This window comes from Octodon degus, unplaced genomic scaffold (genome assembly GCF_000260255.1).
Source record: "Octodon degus isolate 3935 unplaced genomic scaffold, OctDeg1.0 scaffold00014, whole genome shotgun sequence".
Classification (NCBI taxonomy): Eukaryota; Metazoa; Chordata; class Mammalia; order Rodentia; family Octodontidae; genus Octodon; species Octodon degus.
In genome coordinates, this window is record NW_004524590.1 from 10,739,119 (window position 1) to 10,764,687 (window position 25,569).

General features: G+C 38.3%; 1 protein-coding gene and 1 pseudogene across 8 annotated transcripts in view; one reads left to right on the top strand and one right to left on the bottom strand.

The window, feature by feature from the left end:
• The window catches only part of Ptpn4 (protein tyrosine phosphatase, non-receptor type 4), a 221,200-nt gene that overhangs the window by 148,190 nt on the left and 47,441 nt on the right, over positions 1-25,569 (bottom strand). For 7 of the 8 annotated variants that reach the window (XM_004626351.1, XM_023709705.1, XM_023709700.1 and 4 more), the window contains one exon: positions 7,665-7,819. In XM_004626351.1, coding sequence (XP_004626408.1) covers positions 7,665-7,802 — 138 coding nt within the window. In that variant the 5' untranslated portion in view covers positions 7,803-7,819. Of the gene's footprint in view, positions 1-7,664; positions 7,820-21,741; positions 21,817-25,569 lie in introns of those variants that run through there. The other variant, XM_023709702.1, reaches the window with a different exon arrangement.
• Positions 9,229-9,546, top strand: LOC101579898 (annotated as a pseudogene).

Here is a 25,569-nt window from a genome sequence, read left to right on the forward strand (position 1 = left end):
CAGGCCCGACGAGTGAGTGAGACGACTTGGGGCCTGCAGGATCCTGAACAGACCCAGAGCCCAGCCCAGCGTGTGAGTGAGACCGCCCAGGGCCCCGCGGATCCCCATTCAACCCAGAGTGCAGGCCCAGCGCAGAAACCTTCAGCAGAACTCCCTGCAAAGAGGCTAGAGGCAAGACCCACCCAGCTGATTCAGGAGCAGAACATCTTGCCAGATGACACAAAGGGTTCACCTCTAACGCCTGCAGCAGAAAGAAGTGGAGCACAGCAGCCAGATCCAAACAAAACCCACCTGGAGGAATCTGAACTTCGTAGATTCGGACTTAGTGCTAAGGTAAAAACTCTATCTAAGCTCTACACCAAAGGTCAGAAGACAGTGGTATACAAAATGACAAAGAGAAGGAACAACATGCAATCTCAGGCCCCGAGTCCACCCAGTACAACTGCAGAAGACACTAGCACTGAGGAAACTGGAAATCACATACCAGATATCTCTGAAATAATAGCGTTGGCAGTAAACAAACAACTGCAGAAAGGTATAGAAGAAATCAGATCAGAAATAATTTCTGAACTAAAAAATTTAGTGATAACTATAATCAAAGAAGTACTAAATGCTTCTAAAGAATACACTGATAAAAAAAATAGAGCAGAATATAAAAATGATGGAATCCCTGAATAAGCAATTTAGGAAAGAAATAGAATGTATGAAACAGATTCAAAGGGATATACAGGAAATTAAAACCTCAATCACAAGCTGGCAAAACCGTTTGAGTGAAAATGAAAATAGACTTTCTGACCTTAAAGACACCATTGAAGCTAGTAAAAGAAAAGATCTCTTTAAACCATCTAGGATGTAGGAAAAAATAATTCAATACCTGCAAGACAATGCAAAGATGAACAATGTGAGACTAATAGGCATCAATGAGAAGGAAGGAGTCAATACAAATGATATAAAAAGAATATGGGCAGAACAGCAGAAAACTTCCCAAATATGGGGCAACAATCTGACATTCTAGTAACCGAAACATATAGAACTCCAAAAAACATCAACCCAATGAAAACCACACCCGGACATATAATAATCAAGATCCCAGAAATTCAGCATAGGAACAGTATACTAAAGGCCGCTAAAGAAAAGAAACAGGGGCCGGTGAGATGGCTCAGTGGTCTAAAGCACCTACTTAGAACAAGCTTAGCAAAGCACAGGGACCACGGTTCAATCCCCCAGCACCACATGCCAGCCAGCCCTGCCCCCTGGTGGGCTGAGCTGGCCACAAACACACACACACACACACACACACACACACACACACACACACATAAATAAATAAATAAAATTTTTTTAAAAAATTAAAAAAAAAAGAAAAAAAAGAAACAGATCACATTTAAAGGAAAACACATCAGAATAACAGCAGATTTTTCTTCACAAACCATCGAGTCAAGAAAAGCATGGAACAGAGTACTTCAGGTCTTGCAAAAAAACAAATTCCAACCCAGACTGATATACCCTGCAAAACTCTCTTTCAAGCATAATGGAGAAGTGAAATACTTCCATGACAAAAAACAACTAAAGAACTTCATGATGACAAAGCCAAGCCTACACAGACTACTCTGCATAACTATCATATTGAGAGCTGTTTATTGTTCATCCAGGAGCATACTGCAACTTCTCTTGCCTTTTGAATTATGCTCTTGGTTATTTCCTATATGCTACTTCTGGAGGTATTAAAATATTTCAAGTTTGTATAACTAAAAAAATCTTACTTTTAGTTTTCAAAGGTATGTTTGCTAAGTATAAAATTCAGAGGAAAGACCTTTTCTTTCAGTCCTTTAATTAATCTAGTTTCTTATACACTTGGCCCTTTTTTTTTTTTTTTGGTCTAATGTGGAATAAGATGCTATTTAATTTTGTTCTTCCATAGCTAATATTTTATGTATATGCTTTAATGATTTTTTTCTTTACAGTATATTTTGGACAATTTCATTTTTGTGTATTTTGGTACGATTTTATTTAAATGTCTTTGCAAAAGGTTCATTTTTCTTGGAATGTGGTATTATAAGTTGTACTAAATTCAGAAATTTTAAATCTTTAAATATTTATTGCCTACTCCTTTCTACTTTGAGAATTCTAATTATATGAATATAAGTTTCTTGGTTTTGACACAGTGAACTATTATGACTGATCTGTAAATTCTTCATTTTAATTTTGGACAGTTTTTGTTATATTCATTTGTTTGTAAATAATTTATTTTCAATTTGCAATCTATTAAAAAATGAAATTCAAATAAATAAATAAATAAATAAACCAACATCAAGGACATTAAAATTTCTATGGAATGTACAGTAGCAAAATCAACCGATGTCAAGATAGAGTATCAGAGCTACAACAAAAAGTTGTGGTTAGTGATCATTAAATGAAAGACTTTTTTAAAATAGCATGGATCATGAAAAACTAATCCAACCATTGCTTAAAAAATGCAAAAAAGAACACAAGATTGATTGAAATAAAAATACAGCACAAAGTACACAAAAAACCTCTTCATAGAAGTAATAACAAAAAGGGTCAGCCTGGTAGCTCAGGGGACTAAAGGGCCTGCTTAGGCAGAGTGCAGTGGCCGGGGTTTGATCCCCAGCATGCCGTGCTGGACCCACCTGCAGAGCACACTATGAGAAGGCAATTGAGACTGGGTGTGGTGGCTCCCGGGTATAAACCCAGCTCTTTGGGAGGCTGAAAACAAGTGAATCAGTATAAGTCTGAACTATGTAGTGAGACCTTGCAGACCCTGTCTGTTCTAAACGGGGAGGTGGGGGAGGGGGGTGGTAAATAACAGAAAACTTCCCAAACATGATAAATTTGACATATAGTAAGTGAAGCATACAGAACTCCAATTAGCAGGAAAAGTACACCAAGAAATCAAAGAACTAAATATAAAAACAGAAACAATCTGTTGAATGATAAAATACATCAAACTTTTTGAACACATAGGTATGGGCAAAGACTTTATGAACAAAATCTTACTTATACAGGAAATAATCCACCAACAACTGGGTTCACATCAAATTAACAGGCTTTTGCACAGGGAAAAAGAACAACCAAGTGCAAAGAGACAACCCACAGAATTGGAAAAATATTTTGCCAGCTACTCCTCAGACAAAGGACTAATATCTAAAACATATAAAGAACTTTAAAAAAAATCACACTCCCTCATATTCAAAGCCAAAATCACAAAAGTGAGCATCTGAAATTAAAAAAACACTTCTCAGATCTTCAACTGTACAAACTGTAAAAGTACAAAGTGTAAAAAAAAATACGAAAAACTGGTCATTTAATAAATGTCAGATAAAAGCACCTGCAAGCAAGCACAAGGGCTGGGGGTTCAATCTCTGAGCCTGCCATGCCAGCCCTCCCCCCGGGGCGCAAAAAGACAGCAATCGAGACTGGGTGTGGTGGTGCATACCTGTAAGCCCAGCTCTTGGGAGGCCGTGGATCACTATGAGTCTGATCTAGTAGTGAGAGAGAGAGAGGCCATTAAAACAACACTGAGAGTCCATCTCCAGAAAAAAATGGCCATCATCAAGAAATCAGCTGACAAGGTTGTAGGGGAAAGTTCCCTTCTCCATTATTTGTGGAAGTGTTATTTCTGCATGACAACCTATACTCCAATGAAACATTCACCAGGAGTTAATTCTGCTGTCATATTTTTAAAGGTGGATAGAACTCTGAAGTTTTTTTCCTTTTCTTCCAGTCTTTATGTTTTGTTTATTTTTTTAATTTTTTATTGTTTTGGTGTTGGGAATCAAACTCAGAACCTTGCACTTTGGAGGCAGGTGCTGTACTACTGAGCTATTTCCCCAGCTAGTCTTTTGTGTTTCAAATCTGCTTTCCTTTCCTTCCCTCCCTCCACTCCCTTCTTTGTTCCCCTTCCCATTTGAACATGTTTTTCGTTCCCAGTATCTACCCCCATTTTTCTTCTTGTTTCCCCTTAAGAGTTTGTCACACAAGAGAAACAACATGATATTTAAATTTTTGTGTCTTATTTATTTCACTTAAATTATGCTCTCAAGGTGCATCCATTTATCAAAAAAGACTCAATTTTATTCTTTTTTATGGCAGAGTAGAATTGCATTGCATATAAATACATTTTCTTTCTCCATTCATTTGTTGATGGGAATACGAGCTACTTCCTAGATTTAACTATTATAAATTGTGCTACTATAAACATAGAAATAGATAAATCTCTGTGGTATGATGCTCTTAACTCTTGTCAGGGAGATGCCTAGATGGAAAATAGCTGGGTCAAACGAAACTTCTAGTTTTAGTCTTCTGAGGAATCTCCATACTGATTTCCATTATGGTTATCAAATAACTGTAAACTGAGACAAATCAAAATTATTATTTTTTAATGTATTTAGTACAGGGTCTACAAGGTATACAGGGTCTCACTACATAGATCAGACTTGTAGTGATTCTCCTGTTTTCAGCCTCCTAAGCACTAGGATTACAGGCACACACCACCATACCCAGTCTCAATCACTGTCTCAGCGCACCCTGCGGACGTGGCCAGCACATCGCCAGGAATTGAACCCTGGCTACTGTGCTCTGCCTAAACTGGTGGTTTAATCCGCTGAGCTATCTGGCCAGCCCAGACAAACCTAAATTATTAACTAATATTAACATAAAACAAAGAGTTATACCTCCAAAACTAATTCTAATGAGTCAAATGAGGAAAAAAGGCTCATTTTACATCAGTTATCTAATACAAGAGTTTCTATTCATCAGATTTTTGAAGCATAATCTTCATTTCATATTATTTCTTTTATGTGTTTAGTATAGAGTCTACAGGGTCTCACTACACAGTTCTGACTTGTAGTGATCCTCCTGTTTTTCAGCCTCCCAAGTACTGGGATTACTGGTACTCACCACCACACCCAGTCTTAAACACCATCTCAGTGCGCCCCAGGGGTGGGACCAGCACAGCAAGCCAGGTATTGAACCTGACTCCAGCCCCTGCATCTGCCTAAGTAGGCAGCTTAAATCTGCTGAGCTATCTGGCTGGCCCTTCCACAAAGGTATTTTACTAATGTAACTTTCTTTACTCTGCAGCCCCTTTTCCAATATAAAATGGCTTGGAATTTGAGATAAAAAGGATAAATTACTGATCCTGCTATATCATAATGTACCAAAAAGGTTACATTTAAGATATGGTAAATAGGGTAAATAGACCACTGAGATGGCTCTGGTCTAAAGCACCTACTTAGAACAAGCTTAGCAAAGCACAGGGACCACGGTTCAATCCCCCAGCACCACATGCCAGCCAGCCCTGCCCCTGGTGGGCTGAGCTGGCCACACACACACACATAAATAAAAATAAAATTAAAAAAAATTAAAAAAAAAACACATGGTAAATAAACACAGCACAATAGCACATGCCTGAAACCCCAGTACTCTCAAAGGCTGAAGTATATGGAATGTAAATTCAAGCTCAGTGAGCGGTATAGTTTCAATCAAAAATAAAAAAGAGGCTGTGGATATAAATCAGTGTGAAGGCCCTGGATTCAATTGCTAGAACTGGGAGGGGCTAAAAAAGGCAACTGACAGACAAAATAAAAGTGTTTTATATTACTTAAAGATTCTGGTATAGAAACACCTCAGTTATGGTACAAAACATATGATTTAGATGCTGTTCTTTTCATAATGTTAAACTTAGGGATGTGGCAATGTTAATGTACTAATTTAGGGGATTTTTAGAATGCTTAAAGTATCATAAGTAAAATGTACTACTTCCAGAAAGTTCGTGGGAAAAAATCATATAGAACCATATAGAAAATAAGATTAAAAAAATGTAAAAAAGTTAATACTAGGCCAATCTGAGTAAAGTATATGTGAGTAGTCATTATACTATTCTTTTACTCTTTCAATAGGTTTCAAATGTTAAAAATGGGGGGAATACATCCATGCGCATATTCACAGCAACACTGTAAGTGCTGAAAGTCAAAACAACCTAGACATATACCAATAGTGGCTGAACAAATAAGCAAAAATTAAGTTACTGTATAAGCTATTGTTATGGCTTGTGTATTGGTGCCCCCCAAAGCCTCATGCAGTCACGGAGCGGCTTGGCTTCTGGAGCTTGTGTTTGAGTCTGTGATAGAGTATGGACTGAACCCTCCAGTAGCTGTGAGCTAAATAAACCTTTCCTTCTTTCATTTTGGGTGTTGGGTATTTGTCCTAGCAACAAGAACAGTAACTGAGACAGCTATATTCATACAAAAAAAAAAAAGAAACCTACAATTTACATGCCATGCAAGGAGCAAAGGAAGCCAGACACAAACAGAATGTACAATATCTGCTGAACAAATATTTCAGACAATACTTTATCAGTAGTGTCATTTATCCTTGTTGTTTTTTTTTTTCATTTATCCTTGTGTAGCAAGTTTTTACAGATAGAAGACTAAAATGGAAATGCATAAATTACTTAGGAGAACAAATTCCTTTCAAGTAACCTGAAGCAACGATTATAAAAAACACCCATATGACTGTTTACCTGCTCTACTGATCATGATGCACTGTTGGTTTGTTAACATTGTCTAAATACACAACATTTTTTAAAACATTGAATAAAACATGTGGCATAGTTACGACATAGCCAGAGAGGACAAAGGACAAACTCCTGTGTTCTTAACTTCTTATCCATCAAAAGCATGATTTCTATTTTCTTCTGAAGCAGTCAAAGACTTAAAATGTAGTTTTTGCTAAAAACTATAAATCTTCAGGCCAGCCAGATAGCTCAGTGGACTAAAGCGCCTGCTTAGGAAGGGTGCAGTGGCTGGGGTTCCATCCCCCACCTGCTGGGCCGGCCCAACCCCTGGGGTGCACTGAGACAGTGACTGAAACTGGTGGTGGCACGCACCTGTAATCCCAGCGCTTGGGAGGCTGAACACAGGAGGATCACTACAAGTCTGATATACACAGTGAGACCCTGTAGACCCTGTACTAAATACCAAAAAAATAAATAAAAATAAAAACTGTAACTCTTCATTTAGGCTGATAGGTTAAAATAAGTAACTAAAAACAAAACAACACTTGGCCTTCATTATGTTAAACTGAGTCAAATCCTTCTCAGCTTCACATTTACACATCAATCATTTCGGGAGTGTCTGCCTAAAATCATTAGGCCTAAATTCACTACCCTTCAAGACTAAAGACATCAGGATAATAAGATTTACAGGGAAGATTGCCCCTCTAATCATCAAGATTCCTCTCATAAAAAAGAATTTTCCCTCTAGTCACGAGGATTCAGTCTGAGATAGGAAACCAAATAATGAGTGACCAGACCTGCAGCCACCTCAGCTCATCCTTAAATTTGGTTACCATTCTCATCCTCAGTGTCTGCTCCTTCCAGCTACTACTCAAGCTGAAGTCCTTTCCCTATCTTTTCTCTTACTTTCCAATTAGAGCTTTCCCCAGTAAATTTATACTGTCATTTGGTTTCCTCTGTCAGTAGCCAGTGACACAAGTATCTAATACAAATCTGTATCAAAGACTTTAAGACATCTCTAGTCATAATTTATTGGTCCTAGTTTTAAAATACAAATTAGACTAATAACCAGAGATGATATGATGACGATGACAATGAGATACGGAGGAAGAAATAAACTACTTACATTAACTTTGAAAGCTTGGACAGTGTTATCCAGAAGAAGAATGTTGCAAACCACCTCTGTATGCTGTCTGTCTCTGGCCAACTCTGATGCTCGGACATTGTAGGTTCTGCCAGCAGGCAATCGGAAACGTGAGGTCATTACTGTCCACACAAAATCTAAGTTTAAAAAAAAATTTTTTTCACTAAATAAATGGGTAGTAAGAGATACAATGTAGTTTGAAAACAATTTATTATATGTTTTTAATTAAAGTTATTATTTAGGCAAAGAACAGTTTGGAATTTTGAAACATCAGGTTAAGAATTGTAAGAATAAAACAGATACACAGTTCATTGTCTAAAATTACAAACTGCCTTGACAAAAGAGCTTTATTTTGAACTGCTCCATTCAAAAGACTTAACACACAATTTTTTCAGAAAGTTAAATTCTTTTTTTTTTTTTTTTTTTTTTTTTCCCTTTCTGTATTTAGGATAGGGTCTACAGGGTCTCACTATGTAGATAGGACTGAAGAGTGATTCTCTTGTTTTCAGCATCCCAAGTGCTGGGATTACAGTTTGTGCCACCACACTCAGTCTCAATTGCCATCTCAGCATGCCCCAGGGGGGCTAGCATGCTTTGCCTAAACAGAAACTTTAATCAGCTGAGATATCAGACTGGCCCTTAGAACGTCAAATTCTAATTCAAAATTTATAAACTTAAATATAGCCAAAATAGCAATCTTCCCACTCAGGAAATTGGCTGTTATTCCGCAATGCAAGTATTTAAAACCTAGAAAAGCAACAGGAGACATCAGTTATGGCAGGCCATTCTTTTTTTTCACAAACAAGCTTCTGAGGAACCATAGCAAACTTCCTTAAAAAAAAAAACCTTTCATTTTAATTATTAAACTCAACCTAATTGTAATAATATTCTTATTCTTAATAAAAGATAGAAAACTTAAAAGATAACAACCTTTGCTTCTCAAATTTTAACCTGAGATGAGGGTAAACTGTCTAAAAATTAGACTGATATCACTACCAGATGTTAAAAGACAATAAGGCTGTAACTTCAAAGATCTGAGGTCTGGGGATTATAGCTCAGTGGCATAAGAGCTGCCTGGCAAGCTCAAGCTCCTAAATCAGGTTCCTGGTTAATTAAACAAAACAAAACAAAACAAAACAAAACAAAACAAAACAAACAAAAACTATCAAAAATATTTGAGACACAGACTTTATTATACTATGAAAATTCGTTCATTCATTCATGTTGGAGAAAAATAGCCAAAAGCATTTTCAGGCATTCAAAATTTAAAGTCCATAAAACTTCTCCTTTAAAGACAATATATAAAAGAAACAAAACAAGGAAGAAGCACAAAAATTTGGAGTTTCTGAATGTAAGTGGTAAGCAGACAAATGAATACAGAATAAAATAGTAATAAAAATAGCATTTCAAATGGATGATATTCATAGTTGGAGTTGATCTTTCATAACGTCATGTCAATAAACATTTAAAGTAAAACATTACAAGAGCAGTGTGAAGAAGAAGCGAGGACGATCCCCAGGCCACCCAAAGCTGTGTGCCACTGCATCTCGTGTCTAGCGCCTGTGACCTGCCACCATCGCCCCCATGCCCAAGAGAAAGGTTGAAGGGGATGCTAAAGGTGATAAAGCCAAGGTGAAGGATGAACCACAGAGAAGATCTGCAAGGTTGTCTGCTAAACCAGCTCCTCCAAAGCCAGAGCCCAAGCCTAAAAAGACCCCTGCAGAGAAGGGAGAGAAGGTGCCCAAAGGGAAAAAGGGAAAAGCTGATGCCAGCAAGGATGGCTGGAGAAAATGCAGATGCCAAAACAGACCAGGCACAGAAAGCTGAAGGTGCTGGAGATGCCAAGTGAAGGGTGTGCATTTTTGATAACTGTGTACTTCTGGTGACTGTACAGTTTGAAATACTATTTTTTATCAAGTTTTATAAAAATGCAGAATTTTGTTTTACTTTTTTTTTTAAGCTATGTTGTTAGCACACAGAACACTTCATTGTTGTTTTGCCGGGAAGGAGCATATGTCAGTAGTACAAAGTCTTGAAAGCTGGATCGATGTGGGGAAGGTGCTTTTCCCTGCTGGTTTTGAGAGATTTCCTCTTGGCTCCCAGGAGGAGGAATTCCCTGATGTTGACACATGTAGCCACCTTGGCATAAATGCCTCGTGGTATGGGACAGCTCCCAGTTCATTTTATGTCCTCCTTTCCTCTGCCATCAGCATAGGCTTAACTCCCTTAAGCCCAGAGACCTATTGGGATCTAATTCCCGAAAGTGATGTTACCAGTGCGTCAGGCAATCTGGACTTGCCAGTAATGTTGAGGTGGTGTCCCACAAGAACAATTGATTTCTTTTTTCTAGATTGTGGATCTTCAGATTGGTAATTCTGCCATTTTCATTTCCTGAAAGTCAGGGTCAGCTTGTGAAAAGTTGTTAAACAACATGCTAAATGTGAAATGTCAACACTCACTCTAAACTTTTCCTACTTCAGAGCCTCAAATGAAGACTTCATTGGATTTTATAGTGGCTTTCTGATTTTTGGTAGTCCATCCAAGAAGGGAGTTTGAAAGTTGTCATATACTGTTAAAGATTGTATGCCCATGTCCTGCCTGAAATACCAGGACTGTTTATGAAAAGTATCTTTAATAAAGCTGGATACAGTTTGGCTTGGGAAAAAAAAAAGTAAAACATTACAAAAGTTTAAAAGCAATCCTTCATCAGGTGTGGAACAAACCAGCAAGCAAGCAATTCCTCAAATGTAATAGAGTCAAGTTGAAAGTAGGACAGAAAAAGTTATATCACAGGAACAAAAGAAAGAGGAGTAACTGTATTAACATCAATAAAGAAGACTTTGCATCAAAGAAAATGAGCAGGAATAGGGAGGGAGGACACCATACAATGACGAAACAGTCAATCTACAAACATGAAAGAAGTATGAATACACAAATCAATCAACAGAGCTCTTAAAATACATGCAGCAAAAACTGTAGAACTGAAGTAAAGACAGGTAAATGCTAGTACAACCATGGTAAGAAAACACAAGACTCCTCAATAAATGAAGCATCTTAAAAACCATTAGCAAGAATACAGCAAAATATAATAATTATATCAATGAGATCTAATAAATATTTATAGAACATGTTATCAATGACAGCAGAACACATTATTTTTAAATGCTTACTGAACAGTTACTGACACAGACTATATCGTGCGGCACAAAACAAATCTAAACATATTTAAGAATCTGAAATTGTGTGAATTTTCTCCAAGAACAACAGAAATAAACTAGGAAAGAAAAAAAAAAAAGGAAAAGAAAACCACTAGAAATCAACAAAAAAACGCTAACAGGAAAATCCCTAAACAAGCAAAAACTAAGTAACATGCTTCTATGTAACCCAGGGGAAGAAAAACCAAAAGACATACTGAATTAAACAAAAAGTAAGATACAATATGTCAGCATTTTTACAACACAGTTAAAGCAGTGGTGAGAGGGAAATTTCTACCACTACATATACACAGCAGAAAACAGAAAATGTTGCAAGCCAATAACCCAATGCCCTCCTTAACCCAGACAGAGCCAACTAAAGATACAGCAAACAGAAGCAAGCAAATTACAAAGAAAAATCAATAAAATTAAAGATACTACATCATCCCCCAAAAGAAAATCAATAAGGGGCAAAAAGCTAGTTGTCTGAAAGAACAATAATATGATAAGCTTCTATCACAATTAGCAAAGAAAGAAAACACAAATTACCAACATTAAGAATAGATCAGGGGCTGGTGAGATGGCTCAGTGGTCTAAAGCAGCTACTCAGAACAAGCTCAGCCAAAGCACAGGGACCGCGGTTCAATCCCCCAGCACCACATGCCAGCCAGCCCTGCCCCCTGGTGGGCTGAGCTGGCCACACACAAATAAATAAATAAATAAATAAATAAATAAATAAATAAAATTTAAAAAAAAAAAAAGAATAGATCAGCTGGCCAGATAGCTCAGGGGAGTAAAGCATCTGCTTAGACAGGTGTAGGGACCAGGGTTCTACTGGCCTGCTATGCCAGCCCTGTCCCCACAGTGCACTGAGAGGGCGATTGAGACTGGACGTGGTGGAGCAACTGTAATCCCAGCACTTGGGAGGCTGAAAACAGTAGGATCACTATGAGTCTGATCTGTGTAGTGAAACCCTGTAGACCCTGTACTAAAAAAAAAAAAAAAAGAAAGAAAAAAAGGAAGGAAGGATGGATGGATCAGATAAGTGCTTGCCTGGCAAGCACAAAGTCCTGAGTTCGATACATAGTGCCACAAAAAAAAAAGAGAGAGAGAGAGAATGAATCAGAAGACAACACTCAACTGGCAGGCATAAAAATATTACAAACAACTTATACATATAAGTTCAATAATTTGACACACAAAATGGACCAATGCTTCAAAAAGGTCAAAATACTAGAATACAATCAATACAAAAAATAATTTCAGGGGTTGGGGATATGGCTTAGCAGCATAAGCACCTGCCTGGCAGGTGCAAGGTCCTGAGTTTGATCCCCAGTGTCACCAAAAAAATAAAAACCAAAACAAATAATAATTTAAATAGCCCTATAATTATTTTAAAATTTGAATTCATAATTTTTAAACTCCTCTAACAGAATCTTCAGATTCAGATGGTAAACCTAGAGAATTCTACCAAAAGTTTAAAGAAAACATTAATGCCACTTACAGTGTAATGTTGCAGAAAATAAAAGAACACAATTTTCAACTGATTTTATGGGTTCAACATCCTCTTGATGGAAAGCAGTCACAAAAACAGAAAACTACAGTACAATATCCCTCATGAATAGGGACACAAAAAATCCTTAATGAAATATAAGGAACTAGAATTCAGCAAAACATAAAAGAAATGCATAAAATGACCTCATTAGTTTTATTCCCAAGTTGCAGCAAGTTTCCTCCTGTAATTCAACAACTGATCAGAGTTATCCAAAATAGTAACAGAAGGGCAGGCAAGATAGCTCAGTGCACTAAGTGTTTGCTTAGGCAAGAGCAGGGATGGGTTCAATCCTTGGCACCACATGCCATGCCAGCCCTGCCCACAGGCACACACAGCCAGCCACCACGATCAGGCATGGTGGCACATGCCTATAAATCCCAGTGCTGGGGAGGCTGAAAACAGGAGAATCACTACCAGCCCGGACTGTGCAGTAAGACCCTGTAGCAAATACATAAATTTAAAACAAAATAGTAACAAAAAAAGAAAGAAAATCCTCATGACTTCTAAAATCAAGAGGCAGAAAATTTTACATGTGACAAAACCTACCAGCTGAGATAAAAATCCTCAAAATCTAAGGGGCCTGCCCATTAACTCAGGTGTTGGAGTGCCTGCTGAAACAAAGCAGTCAGGCTCAGGATGCTGTGGTTCGATCCCCTCATCCTCAAGTCAAACCAGACCTGCACTGAAGGCATCCTGAGTGCCCTCCCCAAAAAACAAAACCTCAAAATCCAGAAATAAAAGGGACTTTTCTAAACATGAAGACAGCATGTGTACCAAAGAGAAAGGGGCATCTACAGATACTTTTAATGGTTAAAGCCTGGATGCCTTTCCCCCAAATCAGGAAGAAAGCAAGAAAGGATGTCTACTCTCCCCACCTAACATAATGCTTGGAGTTCCAATCAACGCACTGTTGTGAAGGGAAGGGGGATGCAGAAAAACACAAAACTATTCTATTATTTTAGTATATGCATATGACATATCTACATAGAAAAATCCCAAGCAATCTACAGAACACTTCTTGAACAAATAAGTGAGTTTAACAAGGTTGTGGGATACATCAAAATACAAAATTCAGTCTTATTTGTATACATTATGAATGAGTATATGGAGTTAAGTTTAAAATATAATCCCACTGCAACTCCAAGGCAAAAGATGAAAACTTAAGTGTAAACTTAACACACAATGTACTTCTATACTAAAAACTGTCAAATATGTTGATGAAAACATCAAAGAAGATCTAAATAAATAAACTGCAGTAGCCATGTTGAAAGACTCAATATAGTAAAGATTTCAACAGTCTCCAAACTGATAGATGGTTTAATCTAATTGCTATCAAAATCCTGACAGTTTTTGTAAAAAGTATATAAAATTGATATGGAATAGTAAAAACAATTTTGAGAAAAATAAAAGTATGCGAACAGTACTCCCACTTCAAACAAGAACAAAATAGGAATGCACTCCAAGATGTTATAACTTACTATATAAACAGCAATCAAGAAGACCACATCACTAGTCACGCATGAAATGCAAATTAAAACTTGAGAGATACCATCTCACCACAGAAAGAATGGCTATCTTAAAGAAATCAAACAACAACAAGTGTTGGAGAGGCTGTGGGAAAAAAAAAAGAACCCTTTTTCACGGCTGGTGGGAATGTAGACTGGTGCAACCATTATGGAAATCAGTGTGGAGACTCCTTAAAAAACTATGACTGAAAATCCCATTCAATCCAGCTATCACCCTACTGGGAATTTTCTCAAAAGAACTGAAAACATCATACTATAGTGATATATGTGCACCTGTGTTTATAGCAGCACAATTTGTGATAACCAAATCTTGAAAGAGACCAAAATGTTCATCACCTGAGGAATGGATGAAAAGATGTACTGTTTTCATAAAATGGAGTATTACTCAGCTATAAAGAATGATAAACTTGAAGCCTTCATATATAAGTGGATGCCACTTGAAGATATAAGTGAAATAAACCAGACCCACATGTATAAATATCAAACTATCTCCCTAATGTAAGAACTGAAAAGAAATCAAAATTGAAAGGTATAACACAACTAAATGGAAAGCAAGAATTTAAGGATTAAACAACGAAGCGAGAGCAAACAGAAAAGCTAGGAAACCTGACGGGGCAAATCATACATTTATATACACAAGATGGTTATGGCAATGATCCTGAGAATCTCCATCAGGTTTTTGAAACTAGCAGTTAATTGGTAGGATACTCACCCTGACTAACTATATATGCTGATACCTATGAACTGAGCAACTGCACTGAGGACAGCAATGTGTAATACTAGGGCCATGCTTGGAATGCCTGTCATTCCGGTCTTCTAAAAGCGTACTGCTTCTAACGTCATATCAATTACTGCTATACTCTCTTTCTCTCAAGTAAATGTTTTGTTTTTTTTTTTAAAGTAATAAATGAAAACAAGAAAAAAATGTCATAGGACTGTCCTACTACAATGTTGTATATGGTTAGATTTCTAAATTTCTGTGTAAAAATTTGTAATTGTTTACTTATATTTTTTTACTATTATTTTTTCTTCACATTCTGTAGGGATTTAAAGTTTAGCATATCAACAATTGATGAAAAAATACCTGCTCCATGTTATGTCTAAGGTGTTTGATATTCAGACAAATAGTCATGTTAAGCTCAACTGTCTTATAGGGTAATAATATCATTAAGCTTCTCTTCCGGAGGGTTAACAACTTAAGTTTGCAGATCAAAAAATTAGAGAAAAAGGGCTACAAGGATAGCCAATATTTTGGCCCTAGCCCGTCAAGGTCAGTGAGGACTCAGTACATAAGAGAACCTGTACTGTAACATTCTGTAACTTAGTGGTGTCCCAAATTTTCTGATCAAGGAGATTATAGGGCTACAGAGGAAAGTGATCGATGATGTAGAGTGTGCCTAAGGAGAGTCACCTGGTGATAAAACATTCTCTCAGGCTTTCAGAGAGAGCAAACTGGTCAAGCAATGGCCATGACTCATCCATATGGCTGACGCTGACAAAAGATCTACAAACTGCTGTATAGGGTTTCAGGGTAAATCCTGAGGGGATTTCACTGACCTTGTCAGATAAAAGTTATATTTTTTGTTATATAGGTCTTGGTTTATCTTACTCTTAACCATCCAGCAAAAAAGTATAAAAATGAGGTATAAAAAGTAAAGCCATATTAATATGCTGAGCTGTAAAAGGCCCAAGTCAACAACTTCTGATATTGCCAATCCTGCAGATAACCCACTACTACTATGGACTACTGGACTATATTGGATTACTTTGCTGAATTCACGCACCTACAATATTTGAATGGCAAAGGAATACCCATCTCTGACAAAGGTAAACAAAAAAAGGGAATATAAATGGACCATTTTGTAGTGGAAAAAAATATATATATGTATCTGTATATACAAAATAGGATAGATATTCAGCTACTTTCTCTTAGTTCAAAGAGAAGATTTGTACTAATAGTGTTTAGACAAGATATCATATCTGCATCTTGTACTATGAATACTACAGAGACAACAATAAGCAATGTATTAATTACTGTAACTGTCCTACTAACCTGTTTTGAAACTTTCTCAAACTATTTCCTTCTCAATAAAATATTAAAAAAGAAACAATGCTAATAAAACCACAATATATAATTTTCAAAAAAAAGTGACAGAAGAGAAACACAGAAAAGTAAAATAAATTCAAGATGGTAATTCTAACAAATTCACACAAACAAATGACCTCAAACTACACCTCACTTCATACAAAATATTACCCACTGGATCAAATTTAAGTGTAAAAACAAAAACTGCAAAACCTTTGGAAGAAAACATAAAATCTTTAGGACCTAGGTTTAGTGAAGTGTAATTCATAAAGAAAAATTTGATGAGTATTTCACTAAAATTTAAAACTTCTGATGTGTAAAAGATAACTAAAAACACAAGCTAAAGGCTGAAAAAAAAATTTATAAATCATTTATCTGAGAAAAGCCTAGTACCTGTAATATATAATGAACTCTCAAAACTCAACAGTAGGGGCCTGGCCTTAGCTCAGTTGTTTAAGTGGCTGCTTCCACAAAGCTGTCAGCCTCAGGATGCTGTAGTTCGATCCCCACAACACTCCAGCCTGCCAAACCACCCCTGAGGGCATTCGGAGCAAAAAAAAAACTCAACAGTAAAATATCAATAGCAATCAAAAAATCTAATTAGAAAGTGAATTAACAACTCAAACAGGATAGTCATATGGCAATTAAGCACATAAAAAGATGCTGAATATCATCAGCCATTAGAAAATGCAAATTAAGATCAGAATGAAGCCAAGCATGGTGGTGCATGCCTGTAATCCCAGCATTTGGGAGACTGAGGCAGAAGGATCTATGTGACTTTGAGACTGGCCTGGGCTACAAAGTGAGCTCAAGGCCAGCCTGAGATATATAGCAAGACCCTGTTTCAAAAAGGACAGACAGACAGAGACAGACAGACAGACAGACAGACAGACAAGGAAAAAAAGACCAGAATGAGATATCACTCTATTTTGAATAACCAAAATAAAACAGTGATAGTTGGAAAGATACAGAAAAACTGGATCTCTGATAGAACCTAAAATAAACTGTCAGCCATCAATATGTGTGGGTTCTACAACCATGGATTCAGCCAACCATGAGTCAAACAGTCAGAAAAGAAAACTGTACTGAACATGCACATTCCCCAAAAATTATAGTAATTTTTTCTTATTACTGCCTCCAAATTACAGTTCTACAATTATTTCCATAATTTACATTGTCGCAGGTTAAGTAATCTAAAGATGATTTAAAGTAAAAAATCAGACAGAAGGGGATATGTACAAGTTATATGCAAATATTACATCTCTTTATGTAAGGAACTACATCCCTTTATATAAATTTTTGTTGTCCTCTGGGATCCTGGGAGGTGGGGGGGACCGTGGCTACCAATCTCCCATGTATACACAATTAAAATATCCTAGAATAAATGAGGCAGAGATGTTAAGAAGAGTGATTACAACCTCCAGACTTAAGATGTAAGAGAAAAAAGGCTTTTTGAAACAAAAGAAAAATGAAACAATTACGCACATTTCTTGTAATAAGGAACTATCTCTTCTCCAAGATAATGCCAATTGACTCCTCTCTTTCTCTTTTTTCTCTTTCTCTTTCTTTCCTCCTGCCTCAGTATCCTAAGTGCTAGAATTACAGGCATGTACCACTCCTGAACCAATTTTCTTTTTTCTAATATATCTTCTATGTGTAACTGTCTTAGTTACTTTTTACTCGTCGTTGGGACAAATACCTGACACTCAAAATGAAGGAAGGAAAGGTTTATTTAGCTCACAGTTACTGGAGGGTTCAGTCCATATTTTGCTAGCTCCAAGGCAAACAACAGCAGTTCATAAGGCAGAACACAATGAAGAGCAGAGGAGGAGCAGCAACTGCAGCAGCGTCCATCAAGCCTCTCTCTTCCTTCTGGGTGCTGCACAGTGAAGATCCGGAGTTCCTCTAAAGTGGCGTGGCTGCCGAGATCAAGCTCCTCCAAAGACTGAGACTTCTCCACAGAAGCGAGGTGGGGCGGCAGGAAACTAGGCAGGGCAGCTTCCTGCCTTTCTCAATTCCTGGGCCCTGCCCACCTGCGGGTTGAGGCCCCCATGCTGAGAGCTGCCAGAGCTGATTCAGCCAAGTTGACACAATGTATCACCTAACACAATCCACCCCTTGTCAACTTGGCAACTAGACATACACTTTTTTAAAGCCAATTTCCAGGTACACAGACATGCTTAAACATTTTACAAATTGAACATTGCATTACATTAGAACCATGACATGCTACCCCTGGCCCTCCAAAGACTCTTGCACAGCCATTTATGCAAAAGACATTTTAGTCCACCTCTAAGAGTTGCCAAAGTCCTACCAATTTCAGCAACACTGAAAAGTCCAAGTCCCAAGCCTCCAAGACCTAAGGCAAACTCTTAGCTGTGAGCCCCCTCTACAAATGAAAAGTTAAACACTTCTAACATTTACAGGCACAAGATAAGCCTTGTCATCCCAAAAGAGATACACAGTGGGATACGAACACCTGGAACCAAAACAAGTCCAAAGTTCAAAAGAACAAATGTGAAGTCCTGCAGTACCCTGAGGACCATTCAGAGCACCCTGTAATGAGCTGTGAGCTCCAAAAGCCCTACGTGGCTCCAACCCTAAGGCACTTCTGTGGGTAGCACCTATGGCTTTTTTCTCAGGCCTGCTTTGCTCCCTTTTTGCAGCTTTTCTTAGACCATCCACATTTCTGGCTTTTTTAAACTTCTGAGGTCTCCACTGAGTAGGCTTCTCACTCACAGCTTCACACACTGCCCTCTCAGGGGCACACTGCCTGGCTTCCCAGGCCTTCTTCTGAAAACTGGGTGGAAGCCTTCTGAACCTCAGAACACCTGCATTCTGCATGCGCCTACAACCAAAGCCACGTGGATGATGCCAAGGGCTGCTGCCAGCTGGAGCAGTAGCCAGGGTTTCCTCTCTCTTGGCTATACAGGTCAAGTGCCTGGATTGCTGAGCATTCTGATTCTGAGAAACAAATTCTCTATGTCAGCGCCATTCTGCAATCTAATGTGGCCGCCACCTCCATTCTGGAACCTGGTGTGGCTGCTGCCTCCATTCTGGAACACGGGGCTCTGCAGTTTTCTCCTCAAAGCAAAGTCCCTCACCCTTGCCATTCTGAGGCTGCAAACGGCAAGAACCTGTCACCTCCTGTGATGCCCTCAGGACAGCTTTTTTAATCTCTTATTCCTTTTCAGCAATGGAGATCCTCTCACCTTTGTCTTCACAGTCCACAGCCTTCCTGGTGCTTCTTTTTTGGCCAAACTCACAACATTTTAAATCATCCTGTTGGGCTTTTTGCTCTTTATTCTTAACATAAATCTGGAGAAAAGCCCCCAACAGCAACCATGCCACTGCCCCATTATTTGGCTGCTTTGAAATTTCTTTTTCAAGATTGATCAGTTTGCCATGCTTAAAGTCAGTCTCAGGCAAAGTCTCTGGACACGAGCAAAATGCAGACCACTTTTCTGCCAAGTCAAAACACAAATGATCTGGAGTCCAACAACCAATGCAGTCCTTCTTCCCAGCAGAAACCTCCCAGCCTGGTCTTTACAGGCCGGCTTTCTATCAACCTTCTGGTCTTCTCTGAGCCCTGACCAGAATCTCCCATACAGAACAGCCAAAGCTGTTCCAGCGCTTCGCTTGTAGGCGACATCTCTGAACCTTTCCTATCTCTTCCCATAAGCCAGTCCCAAAAGCCTGTAATCCACATTGTCAGGTATAGCCATAGCAATGACCCCACTCCTGGTACCAAATTCTGTCTTAGTTACTTTTTACTCGTCGTTGGGACAAATACCTGACACTCAAAATGAAGGAAGGAAAGGTTTATTTAGCTCACAGTTACTGGAGGGTTCAGTCCATATTCTGCTAGCTCCAAGGCAAACAACAGCAGTTCATAAGGCAGAAAACAATGAAGAGCAGAGGAGCAGCAGCAACTGCAGCGGCGTCCATCAAGCCTCTCTCTTCCTTCTGTGCTGACTGCGGAAGACCAGCACTTCACAGTGAAGATCCGGAGCTCCTCCAAAGTGGCATGGCTCCCGAGATCAAGCTCCTCCAAAGACAGACTTCTCCACAGAAGTGGGGTGGGGTGGCAGGAAACTAGGCAGGGCAGCTTCCTGCCTTTCTCAATTCCTGGGCCCTGCCCACCTGCAGGGCTAGGCCCCCATGCTGAGAGCTGAGGGAGCTGATTCAGTCAAGTTGACACAACGTATCAACTAACACAGTAACTTAAGAAAACTGTATCAAGTACTTTCAAAGTGGCTGAAGTGTACACTTTTATTTTGAGAACTAGACTATTATGGAATGGTCTAAAAAGTTTTCCAGGTACTATTTCCCTTGACTGGCAAATATCAATTACATTAAAAGCATGATCAACTCCTGATTGGTCCACTGTCACTTTATCTGTTCCGGTGTCTCTTGAGCCAATGTTTCAGATTATGAATTCCATTGCACTCTTTCAGTTTCATGGGCAGTGAGATTCTGCCCATGAATGACAGAAGTGCCTGTATCAGGCAAATTGTCTCAAAAGGTGAAACTCTGATGAATTTGATTATTTCAAATTTGCCAAATGCAGAGGTAATTCTCCCTACTTCAAGTATAACTTTCAAATTACCACATACAATACATTCCTTTTACACCGCCAGCTTTACAACAAAAGTATCTGTCACTACTTAGACACTTATTTCCAAAGAGTTTTAATCAGGTTTTTCAATCATTTAAAGAAGTTATAGTAATTTGAATGAATGAATGAATGATTAAAAAATTTTAAGAGCAGAAAGTGGAAATACACTGTTGGCAGGAGTGTAAAGAATACAACCACTATGGAAAACAGTATGGCAGTTTCTCGAAAATTAAAAATAGCATTAGAGGGGCTGGTGAGATGGCTCAGTGGTCTAAAGCACCCACTTAGAACAAGCTAAGCTTAAAGCACAGGGACCACGGTTCAATCCCCCAGCACCACATGCCAGCCAGCCCCGCCCCCTGGTGGGCTGAGCTGGCCACACACACACACACACACACACAAAATAAATAAATAAATAAATAAATAGCATTAGAAGATCAGGCCATTTGTCATAGATATATCTATATATAGATATATCTCTATCTATCTATCTATCTATCTATCTATCTATATATATTTGCCCAATTGAAAATTGCAAGTTGGGTCTCAAAGATATGTCTGTACATCCAAATTCACAGCAGTACCCTTCACAACAGTCGAAAGACAGAAACAAGGGTTCTGAATGGATAATCAAAATTAGATATAGCCAAACAATAGAATGTTATTTGTCCGCAGAAAGGAAATTCTGACATATGTGATAACTCAAACATTGAGATCTTATGCTGATTGAAATATAACAGTCACCAAATACCTTGGGTTTTCACTTATGTGAGGTCATCTAGTATATTCAAAATCACAGCAAAATAGATTGGGGAATGGAGAGATGCCAGGGGGTACAGAAAAGTCTTTAGAGATGAAAAGCATTGTGGAGATGGATGGTGGTGATGGTTCAATAAGAATATGAGTATACTTGATACCACTAAACCAAACATTTAAAAAATATTAATACAGTAAATTTTATATCTTACAAAAAGAATAATTTTTAAATGACACCTTATGGGAAGGGGAGATAAGTTTCATATTATATGTTTTAATTTATTGGAATTTGTGGTACTAGCTTCTCATTATTTGTGAGCTCACCTTTTACTCTAAGTATGTTAAATGGGAGTTCTTCTGTGACCTTTTAAGGAGTATGTATCTCTTTACAAAAGTCCTAGCAAAATTAAGAAGAGAACAGTACTATATGGTCTTCAAGTTAACATAGGAGAAAAAGGAAGGCCTAAGTTTTATAAGAACGTATCAGCTGAACTGTAGTAAAAGGGGGTGGGGTGGGGGAAAATTAATACAAGACCAAACAAACTTAAATACTGTTTAATATGTCACATTCATTCTAAATACAAATTTATGTTCCATGAAACAATAAAAATTTCAACAATACTGTGCTGTCCCTAGAGGGCAGTATGCTACTTTTAAAACTCCAGTACCTAACTCTTAACTATCTGCAGTATCAGCAATGTCTTCCACTTATATACAAGGGGCTTTACAATACACAGGTGGAAAACACTGTGTGAGTAGTGTATCTGCTATGCTTTCAACCTATTTTTATATGAGTGCATAAAAAGTTACTAATTTTATTTTTATGGATGAAGAAACAGGCTTATTGGGTAATACAATCCTCTCAATGTCACACTGTTAAAAACTGTAAGATCTAGTGTGACAGACACCAGAAGTTGCAATTAGTCTATTAAACCTCAAAGACTGACTTATTTAACTGAGTATTTATTAAGCATCCACCTTGTTCTAGGCACGATGCTAAGTGATGAAGACCTACTAGAGCTCATATACTAGCCAATGCAATAGCAAGTACTTGAAAAACAATTTGAAATTTTTAAAGTGATACATAAATGTTTGACAATACTACTTCTTATAGTATTACTACTAGTAATAATATACAAATCTTCAATATTAGTAAAATACAGGGCTGGCCAAATAGCTCAGCGGGACCCCCCGGGGCATGCTGAGACAACAACTGAGACTGGGTGTGGTGGTGATGTCTGCCTGTAATTCCAGCTTTTGGGAGGCTGTAAACAGGTGAATCACTATGAGTCTAATCTAGTAGTGAGACCCTGAACACCCTATAGACCCTTCCCGAAAATAAAAAAAAAGTAAAATACTACTTAAACATTAAAATCTATCAAATGTAATTTCCTTATTAGGTAGTAAGTTCCTTAAAGGCAGAAGTCTAGTGTACTTTTGTATTCTTTTATGCACTTAGGACTGAGCTCTGCACCCAGTACAAAAAGTATGTGTTGGGGCCAGAGAGATAGGCTGGCCACACAAGTGCCTGCCTGCCAAGAGCAAGGACCTGGGTTCAATCCCTAGGACCAGATCCCATGCCAGCCTGGAACCCCAGGTGCGCCATGCTGTTCACTAAAACCAAACATGGGTGCACGCCTGTGATCCCAGCACTGGGGAGGCCGAGACAGGAGGATCACTATGTGTCCAAGCTGTGTAGTGAGACCCTGTATCAAATAAATAAATAAATAAATAAATAAATAAATAAATAATTTTTTTTTTTTTAGGTGTATACTCATTATACAGAAGCATCTGTATCGGGACCTCCCTTTCCCTCAACTGTCCTTCCCCAAATGGGTTTCCAGAGCACTGGAAGCCAGTTAAATGTGCAGGCAGAATGTTGGAAGTCCCTTTAGGGAAACTAATGACCACCCTATGAAAAGACTTAAATCCTAAAGCTTATAGCCCAGCAATGGAACCACTGAAAAACACACTCATGCACCAGGAAATTCTGTTAGCAGCCTTTTGGTACCTTTCCTACCACTGCAGTACACCATGTAAACTACATAAAGATATACATGTCTCCTCTAAACATATCGAAGATAAGCTAGTATCTAGTGCCCATGTTACATAAGACCACTCCCGTGGTGCCGCTCAAGCTATCTTTTCTCCCCCACCCTATTTTTGGGCAGCGCTGGGAATAGAACCCAAGGTATGCTGCATGTTAGCCATTTTTCCCATTTTCAGTTTATCATACACAGTTGGCAGATTTTATTTTCCAAAATTGACAGCAATGGTATTTCCAGAATTACACCATTTCACTAAGAGGTAGAGCTTTTGTCCACTCTCTATGAATTTGAGCAGAGTTTTGTGATTAAATATATAGCAGAGGGGGCATGGCCCTAGCTCAGGCCTTTAAGTGGCTGCTTCCACAAAGCTCTCAGCCTCAGGTTGCTGGAGTTTGAACGTCACAACTCTCCCGCTGGCCAAAAGTGCCCTGAAGCCATTCGAGGAACAACAACAACAACAAAAAAATAAATAAATATATAGCAGAAATGAGCCAGGCATGGTGGCATATACCTGTAATACCAGCACTGGGAAGGCTGAGGCAGGAGGATCATTCCAAATTCAAGGCCAGCCAGGGCTACACAGTTGAGTTCAAAGCCAGCCTGAACTACATAATAAGACCCTGTCTCAAAATTGTTCTTTTTAATTTTAAAAGATAATAATAACAACATAGCAGAAATGGGACAATGACTTCGGAAGCTAGTCATAAAAGAAACAACTTTCACACAAATTTGGCCAGGGACAATTATCCTTGGAAGCTAGCCACCCAATTTTGAGATGTGCAAGACACATATGCAGAGGAACCCAGACCTCTACTCCCTCAGCCCTGGTGAAGTTTCAGGTTGCAGAGAACCACCTTGGTAGCTATGTGAGTCAGCTTTAGTTGAGCTACCTTAGCTGACTCTGCACAAAGAGACAAGTCTTCCCTGACCAGCTCTGCTCAAATTACAGATTCATAAAATAAACTAAATAACTTATGTTAAACCACTAAATTTAGGGAAGGTTCGTCACATGGCAGTAGGTAACTGGAACCTGGACTGACAATGTACTTTTCCAAATATAATAAAAGTAAATAGAAAACAAAACTTTAAAAGATATAGAAAACATAGGTCTTCTTGATTTTTTTTTCAAGATCTAACAAGTCTTTCAATTGTTAATAAAAGTTTCTAATAAATATGTATCACATTTACTTCCTCATAACCAATGGACTGGAACAAGTACACTGATAATACTTTGAATAGAATTGTTCCATGTTAATTTAGGAGAAAAAGGCAGAACATGGTGGTGCACTCCTGTAATCCCAGCACTTGGGAGGCTAAGGAAGAAGGATTGCAAAAAATGTGAGGAGCCCACAAAGTAAGCTCAAGGCCAATCTGAACTGCATGGTGAAACCGTGTCTCAAAAAGACAAAAACAAAAAAATTAGGAGAATCAATCTGACTGGATGGCCTTATCCATGAAAAAAAAAAAAAAAAAAAAAGGTGTTATAGTTCACATCTCATGTGTAAGGCTTCTTCTGGAAGTGGGAAGAACAAGTGGATGCTGTGCTCAGTGTGGATTTATCCGCTGGTGAGTTTTGATGTTATTCTAAGTGTGTTGCCAAGCGGTGGGGCCTGGTCAGAAGAGGTGGGTAACAGGAGTGTGACCTTTGCTTCTCTTGTTTGTTGACCACCAAGTTGTAAGTAGCATTTTTCAACAAGATCCTTCCACCATGTTTTTTCAGTCTTTGAGCCAACTAACCAGGAACTGAAAACATGAATCAAAATAAAGCCTTCCTTTAAGTTGTGGGCACTGGGTATTACATATGTGATGAAAATGTGACCTAAAATATATGGTAAGGAAAGAAGGGTACTTTACTAAGGATAGGATGGTAACATAGCTCAGCTGGCAGAGCACCTGCCTAGTATTCTTGAAGCCCTGAGTTTAATTTGGGGAGGAGTGTCAGTTACTCTACAAAGTGGACATTTTTAAAACTTTAATCCATCACATTAAATTACCCTGATTGAAAGTAAAGGTGCGGGGCTGGAGAGATGGCTCAGTGGTCTAAAGCACCTACTTGGAACTAGCTTGGCAAAGCATCAGGGACCGCGGTTCAATCCCCCAGCAC